Raw genomic sequence first — 25,289 nt, forward strand, 5'->3', positions numbered from 1 at the left:
GAAATATTTTAAATTCCATATATTTTGCTCTTACACTGGTTTGAAGCAGGTTTTTTTAAATTATTATTATTATTGTTGCTGATACAGTCCAACACATTAATGCAATGGAGACTTAATCTTGAATATTTTAGAGCAATGCCAATATACCAATCAAATTCCTATTTCTAGGCTTAGCAGTGAAATAAGTGGAAATAAGTTTTATTATATCTTAAGGCCCTAATCACAATGCTAGCACCACAATTATTCTTATTTAATCATTAATTTATTTTATAGATGCTTCTTTATATATTTATTTTGTGTATTAACTTTATTTACAACATCTGTTAATTAATGATTTTATTTTCATTTATTTTAATTCACATAGTAGCAGTATTTTTAGCAAGGTAGCTTCTTCAAACCTACAGCTTGGAAATGTCCACTCTACCAAAATATTCAACAACAGATTTTGGAGATTTTCTTTTTTTAACTCACAAAATTCATCAAGTCATAGTTGTTGCAGAGAAATGGAAAAGGCTTCCAAGATTTTTGAACAAAATGCTTTGTCTTATCTCTATGAAATGCTGATAATCAGTCAAAAAAGCCAAGCAAACATTTTTGTTTAAAATGACCTATGATGGTAGAACTGCTGAAAAAAACCCAGAAAGTATTATTAACATTATTGACAGAGGTGTTTAAAAAATTACACTGAACTGGAGTTTATTTTTTACCTTGAGTGTTTTATTGTAAATGAAACAAATATATGAAGATCTACAAGTAACTAACAGTCACAAAAGTTAATGAAATGTTATTTTGTATAATCAACCTGAAGACAATAATTTCCATCTCAGCTAAGATATCTACAGTCATCAGACATGCAATTACAGTCAAATCCCATCTGCTGACAAATTAGTTTTCAGTGTTTAAATAATCACATCCAGGTTGTTACAGGTACAAATTACAGTTGTGCGCTATAGTGAATGGCTGTTCTTGTTTGAAGAGAAAAATCTGTCATTTGGCCCTGAATGAAAAAACCCTGTGTTTTAAGTTCAGCCACAGTGCAACTGAACACTAAAACACTGAGAGTGTTATTAGATCTTAAGAAATTAGTGTCATTTCTATCCATGCCTTCTTTTTGTCCATACTGAAAATGGCTACACCAAATAAGATTTTTAAACAAACATGAACAACACACTGACCCATCTACCCAAAAATCCTATTTTAAAAGGCATGTTAATAAAGATCCTTTTTTCCCTCCAAAATTTCTTTTTGATGAAGAATTCTATTTTTCCTTCTACCATTTTTAATCTCTTACATCCATTTTGCCAGTACAAGACCATGAGAGCAAAGGAGCTGGGGTCTCTCCCAAGCGTTAAAAGTAAAATAAAAGAGGAACGTTTCCACTAAAAGAATACTCCAACATTATTTACAAATTTTGGGTAATAGCATCTCCTGAAAACTCCTACAATACACTGTGCTTTTCCTGGAAATGCCCTCTGTGTGAGTTCTTTTGAAGAAAGAAAGGGTGTTTATTTCTGAATCACAAGGAACCCATTTATGCTGAAAGTAATTTCTTAACCTTAGCGTAGTGTATTTCTATTTAGTCTTTACTTTGGAGATACTCCCTGAAAAGGAACTGACAATGCCACACCTTTCAAGCCAGAATGACTGCTTTGGGGTTATAATCCATACACTTAAGTCTCCAGTTTTCTCTGTGTATAAAAACATTTTCCTACAAATTTAAGTAATGAAATCAATCAAATCTGGCAATATTTTTCTATTTACCTTTAAAAAATATCAGTTGACTGCTCTATAAATATTGATACTGTAATCTAAACCAGATGCATAGCTCTTACTGAAGTGAAACCTGATCAGTAACCTGTATTTGAGAAGCAGGAACTGGATGAGCAGCAGTTTTTAATAGAAACTGCACATATGATCTCTCCTTTCTATAGAGCATTCTGCAAGTTCTTTGGCCATATTTATGAACACTTTGCACCTAGTGGCAAGGCAAAGGAAAACACTGCACAGTCATTTATGTCCTGCAGAACTGTATCCACTCAGAGGACCTACATAGTAACAACAGCAAAAAAAAATAATCAAGAGAGTCTACAAAGTCAAAACCAAAATCCAACCCTGCTTATACTCTGCCCTGTATCCAAAGCACTACCCCCTAAAGTTCAAGTAGAAAAAGCAAGGACAACTGTTTATAAAATCATGCTACAGTACTGCAGCGTGCCAGTACTGCAAATTTAAGAGAAAGACTTAAACTCGTAATAAATTTTAAAATAACACTCTGATAATTCCTCATCCTTTTTTCAGTAGAGGCACTCCCAAAACATTAATCAAGTCTGTACATGACTGCCCTGTATGAGTCTGTAAACTATATGGGGGGATCAATTTACCCATCAATTAAAACCTTCAGGCAGAACACTGGCTGCTTTAAACTAAACAGCATGAGCAGTTGAGACGACAATATACAGATGAAACTGCAGAAGGACTCAAAGGAAGGAAAACTTAATTGCTTGGTTTGGAATAATGAGGGATATGGTTTATATTTCTTTACTTTTGTTTACATCTCATGGGAAGTTCAAGGAACAAGCTTCTTACCTGTGAGTACATAATCATACCGGTTGACCTTGTTCAGCTTAAGTCCTTCATAGAGCTCATGAAGTTCATCTGAATTTAACACCTGACCCTTCCAGTGGGCATAACCTGCAAAGTAAATGCCAGATAATTTTTCAAGAACTAGATTTTCTATTTAGGATCACACAGATGATACACATGGAGGGACCGTATCAGATATTGGCACCAGAAGGCATTGCCACCTCCTCTTCTGTAAAACACTGTTGCTGAATGAAAGCTGCTGTCAGCAGAACAGTTGCTGTGCTCAACAACTCCTTAGCACCTCTGTTTCCCAAAGGAACTAGAATGACTGCATTGGCGATTGAGACTGCCCACACACGACCTCCTGCAAGATTTACCCTGGAGCCTATACAACCATACTTTTCCTGTGTGGAGGGGGACAAACGTATGGCTTAGACTTGATTGGGGGAGGGTGTCAGTATAATCTGGTTTTGTTATTTTATGCTATAAAAAAAGAAAAACATTGACAGCTAGATGACAAGCTTAAATAGGCTTGTGGATCTGTCTGGACACAAGCATGCAGCACTGCTGCACCCATCACATATGGTGTTCACGGGGACCTGCACGTAACGAATAGACTGACCACAGCAGAACATTGTCATGGATGCTCTTCAAACATACCAGTGTAATCTGGCAGAATTTCTTCCAAAAATAGTTTTAATGCTGAGGATCCTGGAGGAGGCAAATGAGTATCAGAAAGACACTATAAACAGACAAATAATATCCATACACTCTTACCCTTGAACGATGTCGTAGAATTACAAGCCAATATTCTTGGCTAAGACATGGATGGATGCTGAAATTACTTGGGAGAAGTTGGACTGATTTCAGCAAAAAAAGGACCAAGCTCCATGGCAGCCAATTTCAAGAAAAAGAAAAAAAAAAAAAAGTCTTCCTTGACAGACTCTAAATGTTTGTTGAAAAATGTAAATGCATCCTGCACCTTGTCATCAAAGCCTGCCCATGTAGATGGCAGCCATCACTCCCTTGTATATAACAACAGAGCTTCCTCCAGGATATTAGATGAAGCACTCACAATCTAACCCTTCCAACCTCCATGAATTCAGAGTTTATCAAAATCTTTTTATTAAGTGGAACTAGGAAAAATGAAATGTTAAATGAGGCATCTGCTTTCACACCACCCCTGTGTGAAGGCAATGGTATTTTGTTTGTTTTAACTTCTGCTCTTAAGAGTTAGAAAATTCTGTGGTAAAAACAGTTGGCTTTGATTATCACTCTAAGTAACTGCCAAAAGGTGCCTAGAGCCTAGGATAAGCACATTTTTCAGTTTTCCTTCTTATGAATGCAAATACACCACAGTAGGGTGAGCAGATGGGTCATTTTGTTCTCCTCAGCTCACAAAGGCCTAGGTCTAAAACACGACTTGCTGCCAGCTGGCTGGGGGACTGACTCACATCAGCCACTACAATCCTCTCCCTAGCAAATGTATTTTAAAAAGTCTCTGTGAAGAAACGGACAAAATGAGGGATTCCCATATGTTTGGGCTGCAGTTCCATTGCAGAGCATAGTGGTATTCAGAACAGCAACACCTAGGCACATGTCTAGCCCCAAGTATGAGGAACCCTCAACTACAACTTACTCAAGTGTTTGGCTTATTTAACACAATGCAGATGTTCGCTCTGTCACATCTGCAGCTTCAGATAGAAATAATCAGTCCTCTCCCTGAAATCTCTACTTCTATTAGCACTGCAAAGCCAGTCCATACAGGCACACAACGGAGTCTTTCTTATACCATTGTGCCTGTCAATGAAACTGAGTGTAGTTTTCACCCAGAATCAAGGTCAGCTGGCAAAAGAGCAGTCACTCATCTTGCACACGGCCGTAAAAATAACTATGATAGATCGTCCAGACAATCTAGATACTTTGGGGAGACATTCCTACAGAGGGACCCTGCACATTCACTGTTTATCTAGAAGCTCGCCTTCCTATCTCAAGCCCTCTCAGTCAAGGCACAGGGTCTGTGCCACCCCTATCCTCCACTGAGGGAGGAAAATAAATATAGCAACAAAATGTTAGGTAGCAGCCCAGCTTAGCTCAGGAATTTTAAGTTATTCACATGGGACAGGGACATTGTCCAAACTCTGTAGTGATGACTTCCAACAATATCTAGAGGACCTTTTCTATCATCTGATAACATGCGTAATACAAACTAAAGTCTAATCATAGTAACTGGAGGGAAAAAAAAGTCCTAGGGAGGTTTTCAGGGAAGCCCCAGCTGTTCAGACAGAAGAAAAGGGGCAATGTCTTCACTGGATCTGCAGAAAAGTGTGATTTCACAAGGAACTGAATTATGTTCGAGTAAGAAGAAACAAACCAATTCAAAACTGGCAGCAACATGGAAACAACCCTAAGGCCTTTCCCCAGACTAAACTTCATGTAACATGATGAACAAGGGGCAAATCCCATGACCCTGCATTTCTCTTACTTTCCTCGTAGAATATATAACCAAAAAAGCAGCTTCTACAGAGGGACAGAAGAAAACCCCAGTTATTCATGTTCAAAAAAGGTTTCACTTCCAACTGAAGGATGGATACCTTGGGGTCCCAGGGAGAGGGACTATTACGAAAGGGGAAAGGCAAAAAAGAAGGAAGCCAAGTCCTTGTTTTGGCTGCAAAACCACCAAATAATTCCCCTCAGTGCTGGACTGAGAGCAGAGAGAACACTGCAAATCAGTATACAGCTCTCCAAAACTGCACTTGGCTCAGACTGACAGTATTAGTCTCCCAGATTAATAATAATTTTAAACACAAAAATGAACATGACCATTTAAACATCTTTATGCCCCTTCTGCTTATCTGTGTTATGGCCTTTTACTGCAATTAAATGTTATATATTTGCTTTTAGCAGATAAGGGAATGAAAACAGGTAAGATACAATGCCTCTTGTCACTCATCCCTCTAAAATGGTAAATGTGTTCATTAGTCTCCAAGGAAATGTCTTGGTTCATCTGCATGAAAAAAACCCCAAAACCAAAAGCAGCCAAGAAAGGCAGCCAAATATTGCACTCAAGACGAATTTACATACTTTTCTTTCTTGCCTGCCTCCACTGGTACACATTTTTTCCTCCTCTGGAATGGATTTATAAGCCTCTTAATTACTTCCAAAAACAAGGAAAAAAGAATAAAAAACACAGGCATACCAGAAGAAGAAAAGAACAACCCAAAACAAAACAAAAAACAAGCTACCATTTAAGTATAGCAGGGCACGTAAGATTTGTTTTCCAAACCAGAACGTTCTGTTCTGAGGTTTGAGCTGCTCCTGTGCTGCTCCCTACAAATCTATTCCAAGTGGCTTCAGTAACCAAGTATTTCACGTGGGAAAAAGGAAGAAAGAACTAGTGTTTAAGAACATGATGGGCAGACAATCTGGTCCCAGCTGTGTCACAAAATTCACATGTAAACTCTGGCATACAACCTGGTCTAAACATCTGACTTAATCTTCAGCTACCAGGTGGCCTTCAACAAAACCAGAAATACAGTACCAAATTCTCCATTGGATTTTTTACAGCTGGTCAGTGTGGGAGTAAAATACTACCAGTGTTAGGCAGGAGCAGAGATCTTTTCTTTTTGTCCTGCACTACACAGATGTGAATGACTGCATATGGGCGGTAGACTGTGGAGAATCACATAAATGAGACAGAATTATAATTTCTCATGTATCAGACCTATCTGCCAACCCAACCACCCACTACAGACCCACTAAGTGGAAGTCAAAACTGCTTTGCTTAAGAATAAAAAGAAAAGGAACAAGAAAAAAAACAGGCTATTTACTCTGGAGCAGTTTCCAAGGTGTGATTTGGATGGCAAAGTAAGTACATTATATGCTTACCATTAACCTACCAATAAAAAACAAAAATGCAAATCACTGAAGAATTAAAAATGCACCCCAAAAAAATCAACAAAAAAAATATCTAATTTTCATTTTTGCACATCAGAGGACTAAATGCTTCTGTAAACAACACAGTAAAATATAATAAATAGCATAGAATCTTTGCAGGTTGCATGACAGCTTCTTTTATTTGTGCATGAAGCAAGATGCCATTCAAGGGTGAGTCACACTCACACTCTCATCATAAAAGTTCTTCACTAAGCAGCATGACAAACTGTTCTCCCAGAGGGACTGATTTAAAAGACATTTTCCAAATTTCAGGATTATCAGAGACTGAAGAAAGCTGAATTTTCTGAGCAGGAGTCAGCAGAAATAGGCCCGTGGTATCTTACTAATTTAAAGACAAGGCAAAAAAAAAAAAAAAAAAAAGCAATAATTCACCAAAGAAAGCATGTTGGTCATAAATTCCCTCTGCATTTTATCTTTTGCTGACAATATCAGGTTTAAAGATGGGGATGGGGAAAGAAAGAATGCTGTGTCTAAAACCTCACACAATTTGCTACCTGTGCCCCTCTGGTATGTGGCATTCTTTGAGAAACTACAGGTCACAGCTAGATTTTGAAGCAGAAATTTGGCCTTCAGCTTTAATGATGGCCACAGAAAAGGGTCTCATAAGATCTTGTTCTCATATGAAAATCAAGTTACCTTCAGCAATTCACCCAGCACACTATTCCCATGTATTGCAGCACTGTTCCAGACAAGCCACAGCCCAGCATGGCAGTTTCTGTTCCTAAATCCCTGCCGCAGTAAATGGATTTCCAGGTGCTAGTGCTAGTTGGTGTGCAGGCATGCATACATGCTCAGCTTTGAAAAGTCTTCTTATGAGGATACCACATGTTCCTACCTACATGACTATCCCAAAGAGGAGGTTCAAAGCCACTGGACTTAGAATCTATCCTTCAATTTAAGAAAGGGTAGAAAGGATTTCATAGGAAAACTGCAGTGCTAGACAACTAGACCTGACATGAAAGGGAATATGTATGGGCCCCTCCTTTCTTTGCCATTCCTTACTCTTCCAACCAAATGACCGACACTTCTACGTATAATCTCCTTTTACACACGCTTGGCAAGTGACAAACACAGTATTGTGAATTTTTTTCTGAAAGGTCTGTTTCCCAAAGTCATGAGGTTGTGCAGTGCAGCAATCTTTGGGATTTTCTAAGCGCATTTATAAAACAATCAAGATTACAGAAAAAAAAAGAAAGTGACTCCTAAAACATCAGGAGACAAAATAAAAGATCCAAGTATTTTAAAGACTTGTGATCCCTGAGACACTTTTAGTTTTGGGATGTTCATTTAGGCCTTTTTGGCGGGGAGTGTAGTGGTGGGGGTGGCATGGAAATCCCTAATTTGTTGTTCCTTCTGCTACCTTAATTGCCAAACTTCAAATGAAGCACCAGTAACATTTCTCCACTTGTGATACTATTACATTTTTTTTTTCTTTTTAAGATATTGAAGGTTTGGATTTTTTGTTTTTAAGATGTTTTAAGAGCCTGGTCATCCTGTTGGTAATGTAATTTTCCTACCTTCAAACACATTCAGTTTATCATCCAATAAAACCTCTATTACACTCTTTTAACACCCTTTAAAGCAGATTTTATCTTGAAACTGAAAGCCAACAAACAACAAGTGCTCATCCATTTTGAGTGCTAAGTTATTTCACATGAAAAAATTGCTTAATTTTCGGAAAGTACAACAGTTTTACCCAGCTATCAAACACCAAACAACAAAAAATACCCAACTCCAAAACTGAATACATTAAAGAAAAGTAAGTCACACCTAAGTATCTCTTATAAATACGACAGAACCTTTGTACTGTGCCAAAGGGTAGAAGCAAAATAAGCAGCTTTTTGCCTGAGTCACAAAAGGCCCCCATCCCTTGTTTAATTATTACCTCTTTCATGCCTTTTCTCTACAAGCAGAGATGGCTTTCTAGCTACCTTTGAAACATTCCTTTCTTCTTCTCTGGGTGACACTAAACTCCTTCCATGATGGGAATATTTTATAACTTTTTGAAAGCTGCATGGAGTTCAACATAGTAAGAGAGGACAGAGGCTTCTTGGTCTGCTCTCTGGTCCAAATATTAGTAGTTTATTAATAAAGCTGTACTTGTGAGATAGTAGGAAAGTATCACAACTTTTGACTTCTCCACCCCCCCCCCCCCCCCTTTTCTTCGTCAGAAACAATTTGAGCTCTTTTCCAAGATGTTAAAGTCAGAATTTGTTCCTGGATTATTTTTTAAGACACCCTTAGAATTTCTTTATCTAAAGATCTCCCCTCAAACAACCTGCCACCACCACTACAGTAGATGTGTCTCCATTGATCCAAAAATAGCAAGTCACTAAGTCACTTTTACCTTTATGGGTAAAAGGTATTGCTAAAATACACATAAATTTAAGCTTTCTTTTGGAAAATAAAGTCCTCTACCACTGTGAGTTTTAGAAAGTCTGAAAGTATTATGTGAGTGCGTGATACTCAGGCTTAGAACCTAAGTAAAAATACACCCAAATGTATTTGGTGTGCACCACCCCCTTCCGCCCTCCAGAATGAGGATTACGTGCTAGCCATCTGGGTGGGCACATAAAGAGAGGAAACATGTCTAGCTGCGTATTCTTTTGATGTTTGTGTTGGTAACATAATTATGAGCATTATATAGCCGTAACATACAGAAAACAGTACTGAAGACTCCCCAGTTCACATGCCTGTCTGTGTAGAAGGCCGTATTTGCGTTATTTCACTGTCTGAATTAATTAGATTACTGCCTAACAAAAGAAACTCACACTGTAAAGTAGCAGAACAGGACACTACTGTGTCTTATCATGCCCTAATCCCAAATTCAGACTTCTGTGAGACTGGAATCAAAACATGAAAATTATGTTTCTGCTCTATATCCTGAAAATGTGAGTGAAAACATCAGACCCATCTCCTTTCCACTGTCATGTGATGAGGTGAGCCACATGTTGAGTAGAACTGAGTGACTGTGGAGTGGTTATCTGAAGACACGTGTAAAATTTTACCTGTGTGGTTTGAAAACTGGACAGAGTTCACTGTATCAACTTCAAATCCCAAAACCTGTAACAGAACACAAGAATACTTTTACTAACACAGCTTTGTTAATACATTATTAATGTCACAAAACACAAGAGAGGATTCTGATTTCCCAGTGTATATTTAAAAATCTTGAGCACTGTTTTGAAGTGAAAGCTGAGTCAACACACATGCAATATAAACAAACAACGCAGTACTTCACTACAGCGGTAGACATGGAACAAACGTCACACTGGCAACAGCACCAGAAAAACAGAGTTCTGGATCCTCAGGCTAGAGTTCAGCTGGGGATAAGGATGGAGAGGCTGGTCCAGCAGAAACACTGAAGAAAGCCTTGGCTAGTCTTTCTTGTCAAGAAAAGCAAGGTACTAAATTAATGAAAAATGTGGAGGGAGGATGCAGTAAGTATTCCAGAAAGCCAATCTTTCTAAAAGAAGGACAGAAGAATCTTAAAAGGAATCAATGTTATGAGCCATACTTGGATGTCACAAGCAGTTTCTTCACAACTAAAAGAGAATAGAAAAAAATCACAGAGAATTAATTTGGGGCATGATCAGTCAATCAAAGGGAGAGAGCTCTTAAAAACACAAAGTAAAAAAAGCCTGAAGCATGCTCCAAAAGCCACCTTGCTCCCTTGCATTACCAGCAATCTAAATATTGAAATACCCAAGAATTAGCTAGTGTGATCAACAAACGCATTCTTGTGGCCCCAAAAGATATAATATTATGAAAATAAGAGCGCTAAATCAGGAGAAAACTAATGAGGATTTTTAACCTGACAATACCTGTTTAATACAGACAGGCATTGCTGTTCAACCCATTTTTATCTGCCATGAAAGAAATTCTAATGCAACAGTGACATAACAGTCTGACATTTAATATTTGTTTCCACATCCTACTTGCTCTGAGTAAGAATTCTCCTCAAAAGACAAGCTTCTATGTATGGCTCAGTGAGTCATACCGGGAGATAATAGTAATGATGCATCACTGTTTATGATCCACTTTCAGGCAATTTGCAGAGGAGGGGAGAGTGAACAAACGAAGCTTTTGCCAGTCACGTTTTTCATTGAGATGCACGCCTCTCTCTTTTTATCACAAAGGCATCCCCCTCACATATATTAAAATCTCTGGGTGTATGGTGCCAGACATTAGGCTTTCCCTGTGCATGTACTTTTGCACATGAAAGCTATTAAGCGTTAAGCCCCTTATTTCAAACCCTGGGCTGTTACAACATGGAGCTATGTGCTGCAACAGGTAGTTTCTTCTGCCTGCAGGTGCTGCATTTCTATCATTTCACAGCTCAGATTCCACACAGGTATTCACAGAGTAAGTCTCTTCTTTCAATATACAATAAAGATTTATGTTTAGTCCTAACCAGAAAGCAAAGTAATCTTACATTAATCATAGACAGAACGGTGGGTTGTCTCAGCATGATCAAGTTAAAATTAACCTCAGCTTCTACTCTTACCCCAGTTTCTTGTTTCACCTTGGCAGATTTTATTTTAAAGACCCAGGAATTAAAGGGGTGAGAACATGGCAATACTGTTATGACCTTAACCTTGATGCCTGCACAGGCTCTTCAAAGAAATAAATCAGAATACTGCCTCTAACCAGACTGTCATCCCATATTTGATTCCCCTCCCTGCAATAAACAGACCTAAGAAGTTCTTCTTTCCTTCAAACATCTTGGCAACAATGAAGATTTAATCCATTTCTGTGCAATATTTAGATCACGTCTCTCCAACTATTTAACACTTAACACTACAGAACACACTTACTATGATTTACTAACTAATCAGGTTTTACACTTAGCACTTTAGGGAAGAAAAGCACACACAACTGCTTGTAGGGAGGGCTGTTCTACAACACAGATAAGCACTGTACCAACTGATGGTCACCAGAAAGACAGTCCTCCTTTACTGTCTCCACCAGCACAAGCTATCATTAGACTCCTCAACAAACTTTTCTGTAAGATTAGGGATTTTGGTTTGTTTTGGCCAATTAATCTGCTTCAACCAGCAGAAGAGAAAATACAAGGAAGACCATCGTTCTTGGAGACAGCTAGGTGCCAGGTTAGCTTAGCTGTATGCTTGGTAAAAAGTGAGTTAAAGAGCTTTCGAATAGCTGAGGAAAAGTCCACAAGGGAGCTCGATATTCTCACTTTTCTTATCAGTGCAAAACAGGCTAAAAAGCCTTTAAAGCCATTTACTGGCGTTAGTCTACTCTGTCACAGTTTCTAATTTGCTCTAAAGTTTCGTTTTGAATAAGTGCATATGACTGTCATATAACACACCTAATTACAAAATTCTCTAGTTCTGATTCAACCCCCCAAATTAAGCCAGAGTTACTCCAAGGAATTCCCTTTTACAAAGACTCTTAGCAAAACAGAGTAATTAAAAGACATTAAATGTCATTTAAACAAAGTACAGTTAAACTCCCTAATTAGTACTACCTTTGAAACGAGACCAACAGATGTTAAGGTCTAGGCTTAGTATAAAGTATTAAAATAATCAAAAAGAAAGCTGAAGTCATGTTAAGCCAGTGCATGTTTGCTACCAAGCAAACTGCATTGAAGAGTCTCATGGAATGTAGTCACTGGAAGACGGCTTGAAAACAGGGTATATTGAAGTGCTAGAAGCAGCTTTTGACAGCAATCATTTCTATGGCTACAGAGAAAACTGCGTCTTGATTTCAGTTTGTGTAGTTCATTTTAACAACCTGATCATTTAAACTGGATAAGGAAATGTTATCTTCCTCCTTCAATGAACAATTAAAAACCAGTACTAGTAACTATCATCCTTGCATATCTAGAAGACCATACATATCAGAAGCAGTTTCTGATTCATTGAATGATGAACGCTTTCCCTGCTTACAAAGGGAGCTGTATTCAAAAGATGCCTCGATAATTTTTGAATATGTACTCATTTTTAATTTGTTAGGCAGAGCTAACTAAAAGCACTAATTTTGAGGTTTAATTGATTTAGCTAGAAATTTCTACCCCAACCAGATGTCAAATAAATCTTAAGTGAAAGTTAACTACCTCCTGAGATCAGAGCAAATGTATTGAAACACATAAATCATACAAAAAAATTTTGCAAAGTATCGAGTATCGCCCAAAATTATGCACTTATTTGGATATCAACAATTCTTCCAATGTCATAAACCAGTGAAAATCAACCTTTCCTTTGGAAAATTGAAAGTACAAATTTATAACAGGACTAAACTCAGTTATATCCATCAAGTTTCTTGGTTGTTGATATGAAACACATTTCAATTACTTATCTGAATTCATGGATCTAAAATCAGTCCACTCTGATTTTACTGACAATTTTTCCTACATACAGAAACAAACCTCTTCGTGTTTCTGAAGTTAAGTACTGTTATATATATGCCAGTTAAATACAGTTAGATCTATACAGTAGTTTTGTGGCATTCAGTCAGAGAACAAATTCAAGCTAGTAATGGTTTATCACTGTCCACTGAAATCCACAGCCGTCTCTATGCTTTGCTTAAAAAAATACATCAGAAGCCACAAGTAGCACTTTGCCAGGTCCACCTGTGTGGCAAATGCCTTTATTGAGATAATGACAGCTTCACCTCATACTCCCTGATGCACCGTTTTCCCTTTGCCTCCTGAATTTCTTTGCACATCAGTCTGCTACGTTTGCAAAATGACCCAATTCGGGGTGTTAAAACTGTCCTTTTTCTGTGTGTGTACGCATGATGTGTTCCTTGCACCTCTGTGTAAATAAACTGGAGGAACTCACTCCCACTTGAGTTTTGCTTATGTCAGAACTACAGCCTTCAGATTTTATTAGTGTGAGGACTGAGATTATTATTATGGCAGATACTGTGCAAGTGTCCAGGGCTGCAGCTGCCAGGGAGACACATCATCTACATTACCACTACCCCCTGTTGTGGATGATCTGGTCCCTTCCAGGCCCTCCAGTAGAGAACAATTTCTGGTTTCCACGCTCTCCCTCTGCTGTCATTCTGTATAAGTATAAATTGTCCACAGAACTGCAAATCCTGTGCAAACCTAAACCCACAGCCAGTTTGGGTAAGGTTGATAAACCCTCTTCAAAGGAAGAAGATAACTGAGTTCAGACTAAATCTCTCAGCCTCCACTCTAAGCACATATCAAACAATGTTCTTAATACCCAAACTAAGGTTGCCTATATCACATCATATAGTGACATTTACTGCGACTGAAGTCTCAGAGAAAAATGGGTGAATCTTTAAGCAAAGGAAGCAGAACTGTTACATTTCTAAAAATAAATCACAAAACATCAAAAACAGAGTTTTGTATTTGGAAAGCATGGCTTGCAGACCTGAATGATGCATTTCAGAATAGTATTTTGGAGATTAATTCAAAATACATACACTGAAGCAGAATGCATTTGAAGAAACAGCTAGCATGAAACACATACACTCCAATGGGATGCATGAGATCAAACTGGACTTAGCTCTTCATCACAAATAACTGAAGGAAAGGGACAAACATCACCCAGTTCTTCCCAATGCAGAAAGGGCTATCCCAGCCTTGCAAAAAGAAGGTGCATCATCTGTGCAGACACCTAGTCTACAGAACTTATCAGAATGCTCATCTTCAAACTAGCAAGTCCTCAAGGGAAAAATCAACACAGAAGAAAGGAAGAAACTTCATAATGCATGGACAATTGCTAAAGGTGTTGGTTCTTTTTGGAAAACTGAACCAACAGCCTAGTTTTCCTAAAAGCACAAATAATTTAAACTTACACCCAACCACCAAGCCACAAATAAAAAGCCAGAAAATGGATCTCCTTCAAGATTCAAATTTTATAAGTGATACCAATTGTTTTACTAGTAGAACAACCTAAAGACCTAGAGACACAGAAGATGTCTTGAGTTACATAGGTTATAAATATAGCTAAACCTGAGTTCCGGTTCACCTTTAAAAATACAACCTTTTGGACTTTGCCACTGTGTTAATGAATTAGAGGTTTGTTTAAAATTTACAGTCTGTCATCCTTTCCCTTCCATAAAACATTTCAATCATACATACACTGAAACACGCTATTTCTTCATTGCAAAGAAATAATACCTAAAATTGTTAGAAATGAAAGATTAGAAACATACATTTCCTTCAAGTGGACAGTCTAAGTTGTGCCTGTTATGTAAAAGGTGGAGGGCGGCGTGTGGATTGTAAAACAAGAAAGAAATATTCCACATTACGGAAAACTTTGAGTGTAGCAACAGAAGTTAACAGGAAGATTTTGGAGCAAATTCAACATCTCAAGTTCAGTTTTAATGATTTCTAAGCTTTATGTTCATATTTGTGTAATCTACATCATGTACCAATGGTCTGGAGACAAATAAAAGTACTCATTTTTACCTTGTAATCCTGTTTGGTATTTGATCATTAATACCACTTGAGACAGAAAACTCTGAACTTCAAAGATTAGCTCTTCCTCAGAATAAATATTAATAAACATTCTCATTTACTCTGTTTCCGTTTAAAATATGTCTTGCAACTTTACTATGCTTCTGCAGGGAAAAAATTAAATTTCCAAAAGTATCACAGACTTTATTGATAACAAGGAAAGAAAAAAAACAACATTTTGTTACAGAACATTTTAAGAACAGCCAAGCAGAGAGCTTAAGAAAAGCAGCTGTCAGGATGTGAAGCAGCCATCGGGATGTGAAGCAGCCTTAACCAGTTTTGTGGTTTAACAACAATGAAAATGAGTAGACAGCATGCACAAGGAAGTAGTGAAAAGTTCCAGATGAGGAAGACATATGGCCTTCATCCCTATCGACCACCAGGAGGTTGAGGATAACCACCCAAAAGAGACTGTGCATAAGCAATTGAGACTGTTATGCAAGATGTAAATAATTTGCATGAGCACCGCCTGTTCTAGGAAATATATTGAATATTGATGCAACTAAATGTATATAAAGAAGTAACTTGAGAACCAGAGCCGAGCTAGGAGGAACTATCCCCCTCATGCCCAGTGCTGAACAAACAAATACCTGTTCCAATTTCCTGACTGTTAAGTTTGTTTAGGAAGCAGCTTTTTCCAGCTTCATTACAGTACTCAAGATGTCCTCCTTTTTCCTTGCTTGTATGCAGTTTGGGGGGGAAAAAAGCTTGGGGGGTCAGTGGTGTGTGTCTCAAATCTCCTAAGTGTGCAAGAAAATCCATCACTTGAATTACATTAACTTCTTACCTGAACTGTGTTTTATTGCTTTCCTAGGTACTAAACACTAGAAAAAAAACACAAAAATTTCCAAGGCTTTATTTTACATATTTAGAGAAATATTTAGATGCTGTGGAATTGCTGTCCCTGGAGGTTTTCGAAACCCAGGAGGACAAAGCCCTGAGCAACGCAGGCTGAACATAGTGCTGACCCAGCTTTGAGCAGAAGGTTGGACTGGGGACCTCCTGAGGCCCCTTCCAGCCTGGGTCACTCCATCATTCGATGATACTGCTACATACAAAAAGCTCAGTGTTAGTAGAACTCCATGTGTAAAACCACACAAAAATATCACCTACTACCTATCCTAAAGTTCTGGTTACAAGGATAAAAACCAGTAGTATGGTATGTTTACTATCTTTACTGGCAAAGCTAACATGTAAGTCCTTTGCTGTTAAATGGTCAGCGAACCAATTTAACTAGATTGTTTTAGTTTGCACTTAATTTAGACAACCTCAGAGAACAATGACCTACTTCTGCAAGAATGAAATTCAATTAAAAATACCTCTCTATTCCGCAAAATGGTCGCTACATACTTCCCTCTTTGGGCACTGGGTTTATGCCTCTGGTAGCATTTCATTTTAAGATTTTGAAACCAGAACCACAAAGCAGTACTGCAGCTCAAGTTAGAGGAAAAATCTGGAACAATGAGTGAAAGGCAGAGAGAAAAAAAAAAAAAGTAGTGTGAATAATAAAAAAAAAAAAGATTGTATAAAAACAGACTTTGTAAACTGCATACATGATTCTTCCATAGTATTCATGTCCCCTGACACACTTTCACAGGTTGCTACCTATATTTCATGAAACAAAGCTGAGACCTCCATCCAAACTCTCCGGTTCCTTCAAAGTTCTCAGTTTTGGAAAATGTGGGCTTTACTGTACCAGAACACATCAAAACAAATTTTTCCAAATGAGCCCACAAACCAAACTTTGTAAACCATAAATGCAGGGAAAGTATCAGAGGTTGAAGTTGCAAATCAAGCTCAGACAATCATTCACATAGATCCTTTTATCGTGAACACAAGGTTCCTCATTTCTTGTATGTGTAATTAGAGCTTCACATCCAGATCTGAGCTACAAATATGCCACAGGTGAAAATCTCACTATATAATTTGCTTGTTCACATCTCTACAAGTTGATTTTATCTCCAAGGGAAATGCAGCTTGACAAGAAAAGGGCACTGGCTAAGAAGAAGGAAGGAACAAGATTCTGCTAACCAGGGAAAAAGAACATTTAAGACTCCACTTTTGAAAGGAGGATTTGACTTTCTTGCTTCTAGTTCTCCCAAAATAAATGCAGCACTGTGTTCCAACACTTACCTTCCTTGCACTTAACTCTTCTGCTTTGTAAGTAAAGTCAGACAGTTTCATTTAATATTCAACTGATGAACCATCCAAGCCAGGTATGTCCTTTGTGCCAACGGAGGGTAACAGAATGATGAGTTAGAGCAAAGTAACAGTAAACATTAATACTGAAAAGATGGTTAACTCACACTAGACAAGTGAATCAAAACCATCCAGACAGAGTCTAATAAGGCAGCAGTGTGAATTATGCACAGAATTCCAAATGAAGGATTTAGAGATGTAACCTCAACTGTGCTACTGATGCATTTTCCTTTACCTGGCAAGATCAACATGCAGGTATATTTTCAGAAACAACCACTGATTTCAGCTGCTTTCCTACTTGATGACTAAATTGTGATGCCTAGGAATGATTCACCAAGTCATAAACCCCAGGCAGATCTCACTGCTTTCACTTAGGCAGTCAGGCTTGTCTATTACGTTCCACTAATATCTCTTGCCAGAGTTTAAAGCGATTGTCTCTGCAGAGAAAACATGTCCTTGCGGAGAGCCTGAGAAGCAAGGAACCATGACAGATATTAGGGTGTTGTTTTAAACCAATTCTAAAAGAGTATACTGCCTTTGAACCTTTTAGTGTATGTACTCATCCTCCTGCTGAAAACAAATTCTGCTACTGAAGGATTTCTCAGCTAGCCACACACTTGATCAAGATATGGATGTTCTAAAGCACAACGTCATCACAGTCTGACCTCCAGATCATTTTGTACTTCCAAACCTTTTCTCACCACCGTGCTGTCATTTAAAGAAGTTGAAGGAAAGTGTCTGGAGAACATGGTCTATCATCCTGCTATATTAAACACACCAGTACTACAGATTTCAGTATCAGAAGTTGTAAAAAATAAATGCTGTTTCAAATATTCACCTCCTAAAAGCACTAAAAATATAAGCCTTCATAAAGCCCTGTGAACTGGACAAGTGTTATGCTCATATGGAAGCATATTACCAGTAAACAATGACAAAGAAAGGAGACCATCAACTCTGCAAAGCATTGTGCTTAAACTAGTATCACTTGAACTCTGATATAAAAAGCCAACATCCTGTTCCTCTCATACACAGTAAGAATACAGCTAGGAAAGAAGAGCTTAAGGAACTTACACTGCACAGAATCAGTGATACTGCATTATATGTACCCTATATGCGTGCTGCCACAATCTCTGCTGTACTGGTACTGTACTTTACATACTGTATGTGTGGTCTTGTGCTTTGTTTTTCAGAACACAGACCATGCCACCTGCTGCAACAGCAACAAACTGCCTCTATTTTTCTCCATAAATTAATGCTTTTTATGGAAGCTTTCCAATATACTCAGAACATAGTATTTAATTTTCAAAAATTAATGGAAGGACATGACACGCCCAGGGGCTCTACAGAAAGGAAAAAAAAATATTCTCAATTTCAAGAGCCAGACCAGCTTTCCATATAATAGGGAAGTGCTTTGAAATATATCATTTAAAGTATACATACAGCAGCATTTTAAAAAACAAATTAATATTTAAGAGCAAATCCTACATTTCAAACAAAAAATACAAACGTACACACACAGTTTTTTATTAAGCTTAAGAATATATTAAGTTTATCCCAACAAACATCTTAACTATGACTATGAATTTTTATAACAAATCCTTAATAATTGCCCAATTACAATCTTACTCCTCTGCCTCCACAAATACAGTTAACATAAGGAAATTCAACAAGGTGAGCTGGCATAAGGCACTTGAATAAATGGATCTGGGCCAAAAAAAGAAGCTAACAGTAGACAGACATAACAGAGCCTGTCTGGTGCCCCATAGGAAAGGAAAGCATCTCAAAAACATCAACAAGTAGCCCACCAGAACCAGGACTTATGTACTGAAAGCAAAACAGTTGGCCTGCTCAAGTCTGCACAAGGCACATCTCGTTAACTTCAGAGGGCCTTTATCTGAGGGTATGTGACAGCAACACAAAACCTATCAAAGGCTTAAAGAACCCCACTATATGATCATATTTTCTTCCAGAGGACCCCCCTCCTCGTCCACATTTAGATCACAGCTGGCTTTATTGCTGTTAACAGGACGCACATATGGTAAGGCCCTACATCAACAGGAAAATTACTCTTGAAGTAATGCAACACTGACAGATGCATCAGTCAAAGGCAGTTTTACAGCATAAAGCCATACATAAACAAAGCGGGTTACAGAGACTTAAACAGACACAATTTGTGAGGAATTTTCAAGAAGTCTTGTGGTAAGTCCCCGAAGTGCTGATTTTTAGCAAAGCATCTGTATAATCCACAAACCGAATTAGCCAGTAAATACCTGTATTTGTCTACAAAATCACCATATCACATAAACCCAAACCATTCCACCCCTTCCAAGTTTTTTATACATATCTTAAAACCAAGCTTCATTGAAAGTCATTAGAAGAATTAACTTTAACGTCACAGTTAAAATTACCCTGTCAAACAAGGTAATTGAGTTTTTTTGGGGTTTTTTGCTAAGTAATGGCAGCGATACTTTGCAATAAGAAAGTCTCTATATAAGGCCATGAAACGCTCCATTGTATTACAAGGCGTTTGCATATATGTGCTGATGTTTATGTACTACAGTTTGGAACTTTGACACAGCCACCACTGTAATTCCAGTGAACATCACTGCTCCGCTTTATTCCTCTGGACATGGAACAGAAACATTTAAAAAGGCTGAACTTCTGTAATCTAATTTGGAAGGGGAGAAAGGATTTCCCCTTTGCAGCTTGCACCTCTCACTGTGTGCCAGCTCTTTACTTACTTGTGTCTCCTTCCATTTGATACTGAACCAAAAAACATACATTGTACTAGATGTAGAAAATTAGAACACAAATTCAGTTTGAGAAAAGGACCTTGCGAAAAAAAAAGCATGCCCTGGCAATTAGTGAAGCAGGCATAATTGCTAGCGTGGGTTGATAAACTGAACTGAAATTGCTGTTGACTAACCCAGTCTCTTTTTTTCTCTTTCTGAGCTTTTAATAAACCATACCAAACAGATAATAAGAGCTCTGTACATACAATATAGCTGTATTTTAGTGCAGCGTTTGGCAAGGCACTGCAAAGAAAAATCATTAAGATACTGGAGATACTGTGCCAGGGTAAAAATACAAGAGCAAATAAACTAGCTTAGAAACAGGGATGCTGGAGATAATGTTGGTGATTCGTTAATCTGGAGTCAGGTACCAAATGGGCCACTTCAAATACTGAGGTTAGAAATTGACAATTACAAAACAGACAATAGAAACATACAGCAGATGACCTTGAGAAAAAAAAGTTATTTCACCAGTGACAAAGACAGACAGGAAACACAGGAAAGACTGTAACAGTTAAAATAATAGTATTTGGATAGTACCTGATACTTGTTAAAAACAAGATAACTATATAATCTTTTTTAAAAAATCTACAAAATATACTATATGAAGACATATAAACAATACACAATCAGCCAAAAAAAACCAAAATAAAGAACATACGAACAAACTACTTGGTTAGATCTGTTCATCCTCACACTAAGAAAAAAAATTCCAGAAAAAATGGAAACGACCATGCCTTTCCCTACCTGAACCTACCTTTCACCTCAACTTCTTGTATGCTCAAGTCAAACTCCATGCATCTCGAACTGGGGTTTTTTTTTGCTTCCTAACTTAGCTTTCCAAAAGTTATAAAAGAACATACATGAGAGGAAAGTAGGTGTGGAGGAGTCTGCGATATTTTATATATGCTGCAGCCACGTTTATTTGATGCTTCATTGTCCCTCTATGGCCAGAAGTTCTCAGGCCCAACAACAACTAGCCCTACAACAGCAGAAACAAGACAAGATGATCATCTCAGGTAGTCCAATGCCCGTTTCTTGAGTGTCACTGCCTTTTCACCTCTGATCAACTGCACACCAATTTTCAGGATTTACAAGCTGACTTCAGCACTGGCCACCACAGGGGGCATTAACTAAAGACTGGAGCAGAAAAATGCCTCTCTCTTCTGCCAGAGCAGACTGCAATTTTTGTTCAAATGTTCTGGCAAAATTGGTACTTACTGAGAATTTGCAGATGGGCTGATCTAGCTGTAAGACCAAGACTATCTAAACAGAAAAGACCAGAACAGCCCGAGACTGCAGTGAATTTGTTCTCAAGTAGTTTATTCCTTGGTTTTTCTGAAAAGGCTCACAATATAAGTACATATCTGAAACATAATCAGGCCGAATTAAAGGTAAGGATAACAGTACCTTAAAGATGTTCCTCCAAATAAGCCCTGGATATGCAGGAACGTTTCAGAGCAAATACCACCAGGTCATTCAGTTCTACTTTCCATCCTGAGAGACTGATCAGTGTGCATTGGTAACTATTCAGTGCAAGATAGTTGTTTCAAAGAACGTCTTCAGAATTTCTTAGTGATTAAGTATTCTTTATTGTTGGCGCCGGGTGTACGGGGGATCCTTCCACCAATCGTACACACCCAGAGGGGCAGATTATCTTATATTTATATAATGAAACAATGAATATTCCATTAACGCCTATACATATTCATTACCTGAACCCGCCTACCCTCGCTTTGTATGCTAATTAGCTTATCAGTCTTTCACGCTTGTGCAGATTCTTCCAAAAATTGTGGGCCGGGGTCTTTAGAATGTGGGCAGTGGTCTATGGGAGGAAGGCCGTAGGTCTTCCTCATGGTGTACTTTTCACCTTAGGTCTCAAAAGTGATGAGTTGGCAGACTTGTAGAAATCTTTCCCAGGGTTTTTACAATACCCCTTGTAATTTTACTCAAGGCCATCCTGCTGTCCCGTTACCTCCTTGGTAGGGCAGCTTGCTTTGCAGATAAGGAGGGCAGCTCCCCTTGCAGAGATTTGCAACTTTCTTGCCAGAACAGTCTATATGATCTTTCAGACATTTTAACCCCTTTGTCGCTATACAATTACAAGCTTATTTATGCATTAAAATGAATATTGGTTTATGAATACAAACTTGACCATATTATTTACAGCTTATTCACATCATAGTAAGACGGCATAAAATAGAGGGAATTTTGATAAAATCATCCAAGCTGTTTTGTTCAGCACTAAGAAATTCGTTGTTCTACATCATCAGCATTTTTTCATAGGCTACTCAACAAACAGCCTCTTGTGCCTGCAAGAGGCACATGGTAATCACTGTTACTCCATGCATTACACCAGTTCAGGATTGACCCGACTGCAGAGTTATAAAAAACTGTGGGATAGCTGCTCTATTAACCTTCCTATGGGCAGAAGGTCATTCCTGCCATCTGGGGTAGGATTAAGTGACAGATCTTCAAGACACTGATTTATAAGGGCTAAGGTAAATGAGAGACAGGGACATAACGGCTTCTGCTTCCCCCTTAATTCTTCCCACCGAAGGATACACAAAAAAAGGAGAACAAGGTGGTGCTGTGGGTGTCTGACTGCCTTCCACCCAAGAAATACATTTCCTTCCCCCAATCCTGAGACTCAGATTACCGTTAGGTAACTAACTTTAGATGTTGATTTCAGATGGCAAAGTTGCAGTTTATGCCTCTTTTGAAGAGTATTAAGTCTGCAGGTTCACTGCGAATTTCAGATTCATCATCTTCATGCTGCTTCTTTCTACACTTGGATGTAATTTGACAAGAACACCATACGTGTCACTACAAACTCCTGCCAACTGGAAGCATGCAGTGCTACAAGGAAGTTTACAAACACTGATTAGGAGAGGCAGACATACACAGCAGCAATAGGTCCAATAGGCATGGACTTAATATCTTGTTTAGTTTAGTGAATGAAATGGGGGGAATGAGGGAATCCCACAACACGTTATTTTCCTCTGATATTTATTTTATTTTTATTTTTAGTCTTGCTGTTCATGTTGTGGATAGTTAGATCGCTAACCTCCGGTCCATTAGCAATGCATGGCAAACACATTATCTACATATAATAAGGTGGAGTTATCCTACAATAAAAAGTTTTATCCAGCACATACACTTTATTTGGCCTTCTTGGGCAGACCATGAATGGATTCCACTCTCCTACCAAAGCTTTAGATGTTAAACTGCAAGATAACTGATACTCATCAAAACAGAACAGGAAAGAGGTGCCATGTTCTGTAAAAACCACACCAAGGCCACCGCAGGGGAAAAATGAAGCCTCTAGAGAACAGTTAAATGTCTCGCTGATTCCTTCAAAGCAAGCAGATGTCTCTGATAAGAGCATACTTTGAGGAATAATTCCTTCAGTGGATGATGCCAAGTATAGATGCCTGGGGCTTGCTCCTGCTCTGGCCCCTCAGTTATGCCAAAAGAGCTGTCTGTGGGGCTATGTAGGGAACTGGATAAGGAAATCTACTCACAAGATAAACAAACATTTTCTTCTTTTACCTCTTTTTCAAGTTATTTATAACCTGGCTGGCCTCTCAGAGCAGTTTACCACATGGCCTCACAAAATGTCCTTGAAGAGTTGAAGTGGAAAGCAAAACAGTGCAGGTGGAAGAACTAGTTGGTGGAGGTCAGGAAAGAGCAGGAGTTTCTCAAGCTGGCTTTGCTACTGAAACCAGCAGATCATGAAGCTATACCCTAGAGGATAGGTGACAATAGGAAACCTCTCAAATATGAACATCTAAGTTGCCAATATTTGGTTGGTTTCTATGAAAGAGCAGAGGCACAATGTTACTTCCACTAACTAAAACCAGAAACAACCATTCCCAATATGAAGCTACCGGCAATACTTGACTACAAAAGGAATGAGCTGTGACACAGGTTGTATCTTGTGCTGGTCCACAAACAGCAACAACAAATAATTAATGCACTGCAGGAAACAGTACACCTGCTGGCCTCAGTTTCAAACATTTTTTTCCATTTCTGTTAGCTGCTCAGAGAGTCCGATGGTTTCCACAAGTAAGGGGGTGCCCACCCCTTGAGAGCAGGGGTGTATTCTGCCAGAAAAGCAAGAGTAACCACAGTGAAGAGCTGGACAGATGGGGAAAGATCTCCTTCAGCCTAAATTTGTTCAGTAGTACTCATCACGCAAAACAAATGCTGTAAAATACATGAAGATACATAGATTTATAAAAAATACATATGTATTTTAATTTATAAGATTTAGGCCAAACTTTACTATATACGTCACCATAAATTCCAGCACATAATTCTGGAAAAACAGTATCAAATTTTTATAATGGAAAAAAAAGTTGGTAAAATTCTCACTTATTTTCTTTTTCTTTACTCTTCCAGAAGATGGGCACGGAATTACTGTGTATGGGAGCTATGAACAAACACCATAAAATTCAGGAAGAAAACAAATAATTTAGTGTTAACAAGAAATAAACAGAGAACCATTAAGGGGAGTATGAAAGAAAATATACTCGACTTTACTGGCCAGCAATCTGCCAAGTTAAGCAAGAGAAATTGCCTTATTCAGATATTGTGGGACAGACAGCATTTCAATTCTTTGGCAGTTTGTAGTATGATGATCTAATGAACGCTATCCTTGAATGGATTCCTCTCTTCAACTTATCAATGTCATTGATAGCTGTGTTCTCCTTGCTTGAGACTTCCAGACAGATCCTCTTCTGAGAGGTTAAACATGACTGAGCCACGCAGCAGGGAGGAGGAGAATAGCTGTGATCAGACTGGAAAGGTTGTGCTGACCACGAAAACCATTTACTCATGCTTTTGGAAACCACTGCATCTACAGATCAGAAAGTGGCTCTCCAGCTTTTGCTCTGCCACAGGGGAGAGACTTACCTCTTTCCAGCGTGTTCCATAGCACCTCCTCAACCCCACACATCCCTCTGGCAAGAGGTGCTTTGCACTCCGTAAAGCTAAATCACTGCGAAAGAAATTCTCCTCAGCCCAAACTTTAAGTCCATATGCTTAAAATTTATATAGGATGACAGAAGATGAAGTGAGGGTTAGTTTCAGGCTTTTGTTTTGTTCTTTTAAAATTAATCACATCAGAGGTTTTGGTATCAGTTCTCTCTCCTGCTCTATAGGTAATCGTTCCAGATGTTAAGGGAACTGGAGCTCAGAGGTGTCACAGATTAATTACATCAACAAATAAGAGTCCTGAACAAAGGCTTGAAAAAATTCAGGTATTTCAGCATACTAATATTGTTTCACAGGTT

At 38.3% G+C, this 25,289-nt stretch overlaps 1 protein-coding gene across 1 annotated transcript in view; it reads right to left on the reverse strand.

Annotated features, from left to right (window-relative positions):
• PDXK (pyridoxal kinase) overlaps positions 1–25,289 on the reverse strand; it is a 51,462-nt gene that overhangs the window by 17,014 nt on the left and 9,159 nt on the right. Inside the window, exons 2-3 of the mRNA XM_055801525.1 lie at positions 9,549–9,603; positions 2,587–2,691 (exon numbers count right to left, since the gene is read on the reverse strand). Coding sequence (XP_055657500.1) covers positions 2,587–2,691; positions 9,549–9,603 — 160 coding nt within the window. The remainder of the gene's footprint in view (positions 1–2,586; positions 2,692–9,548; positions 9,604–25,289) is intronic.

This window comes from Falco peregrinus, chromosome 4 (assembly GCF_023634155.1).
Source record: "Falco peregrinus isolate bFalPer1 chromosome 4, bFalPer1.pri, whole genome shotgun sequence".
NCBI classification, from domain to species: Eukaryota; Metazoa; Chordata; class Aves; order Falconiformes; family Falconidae; genus Falco; species Falco peregrinus.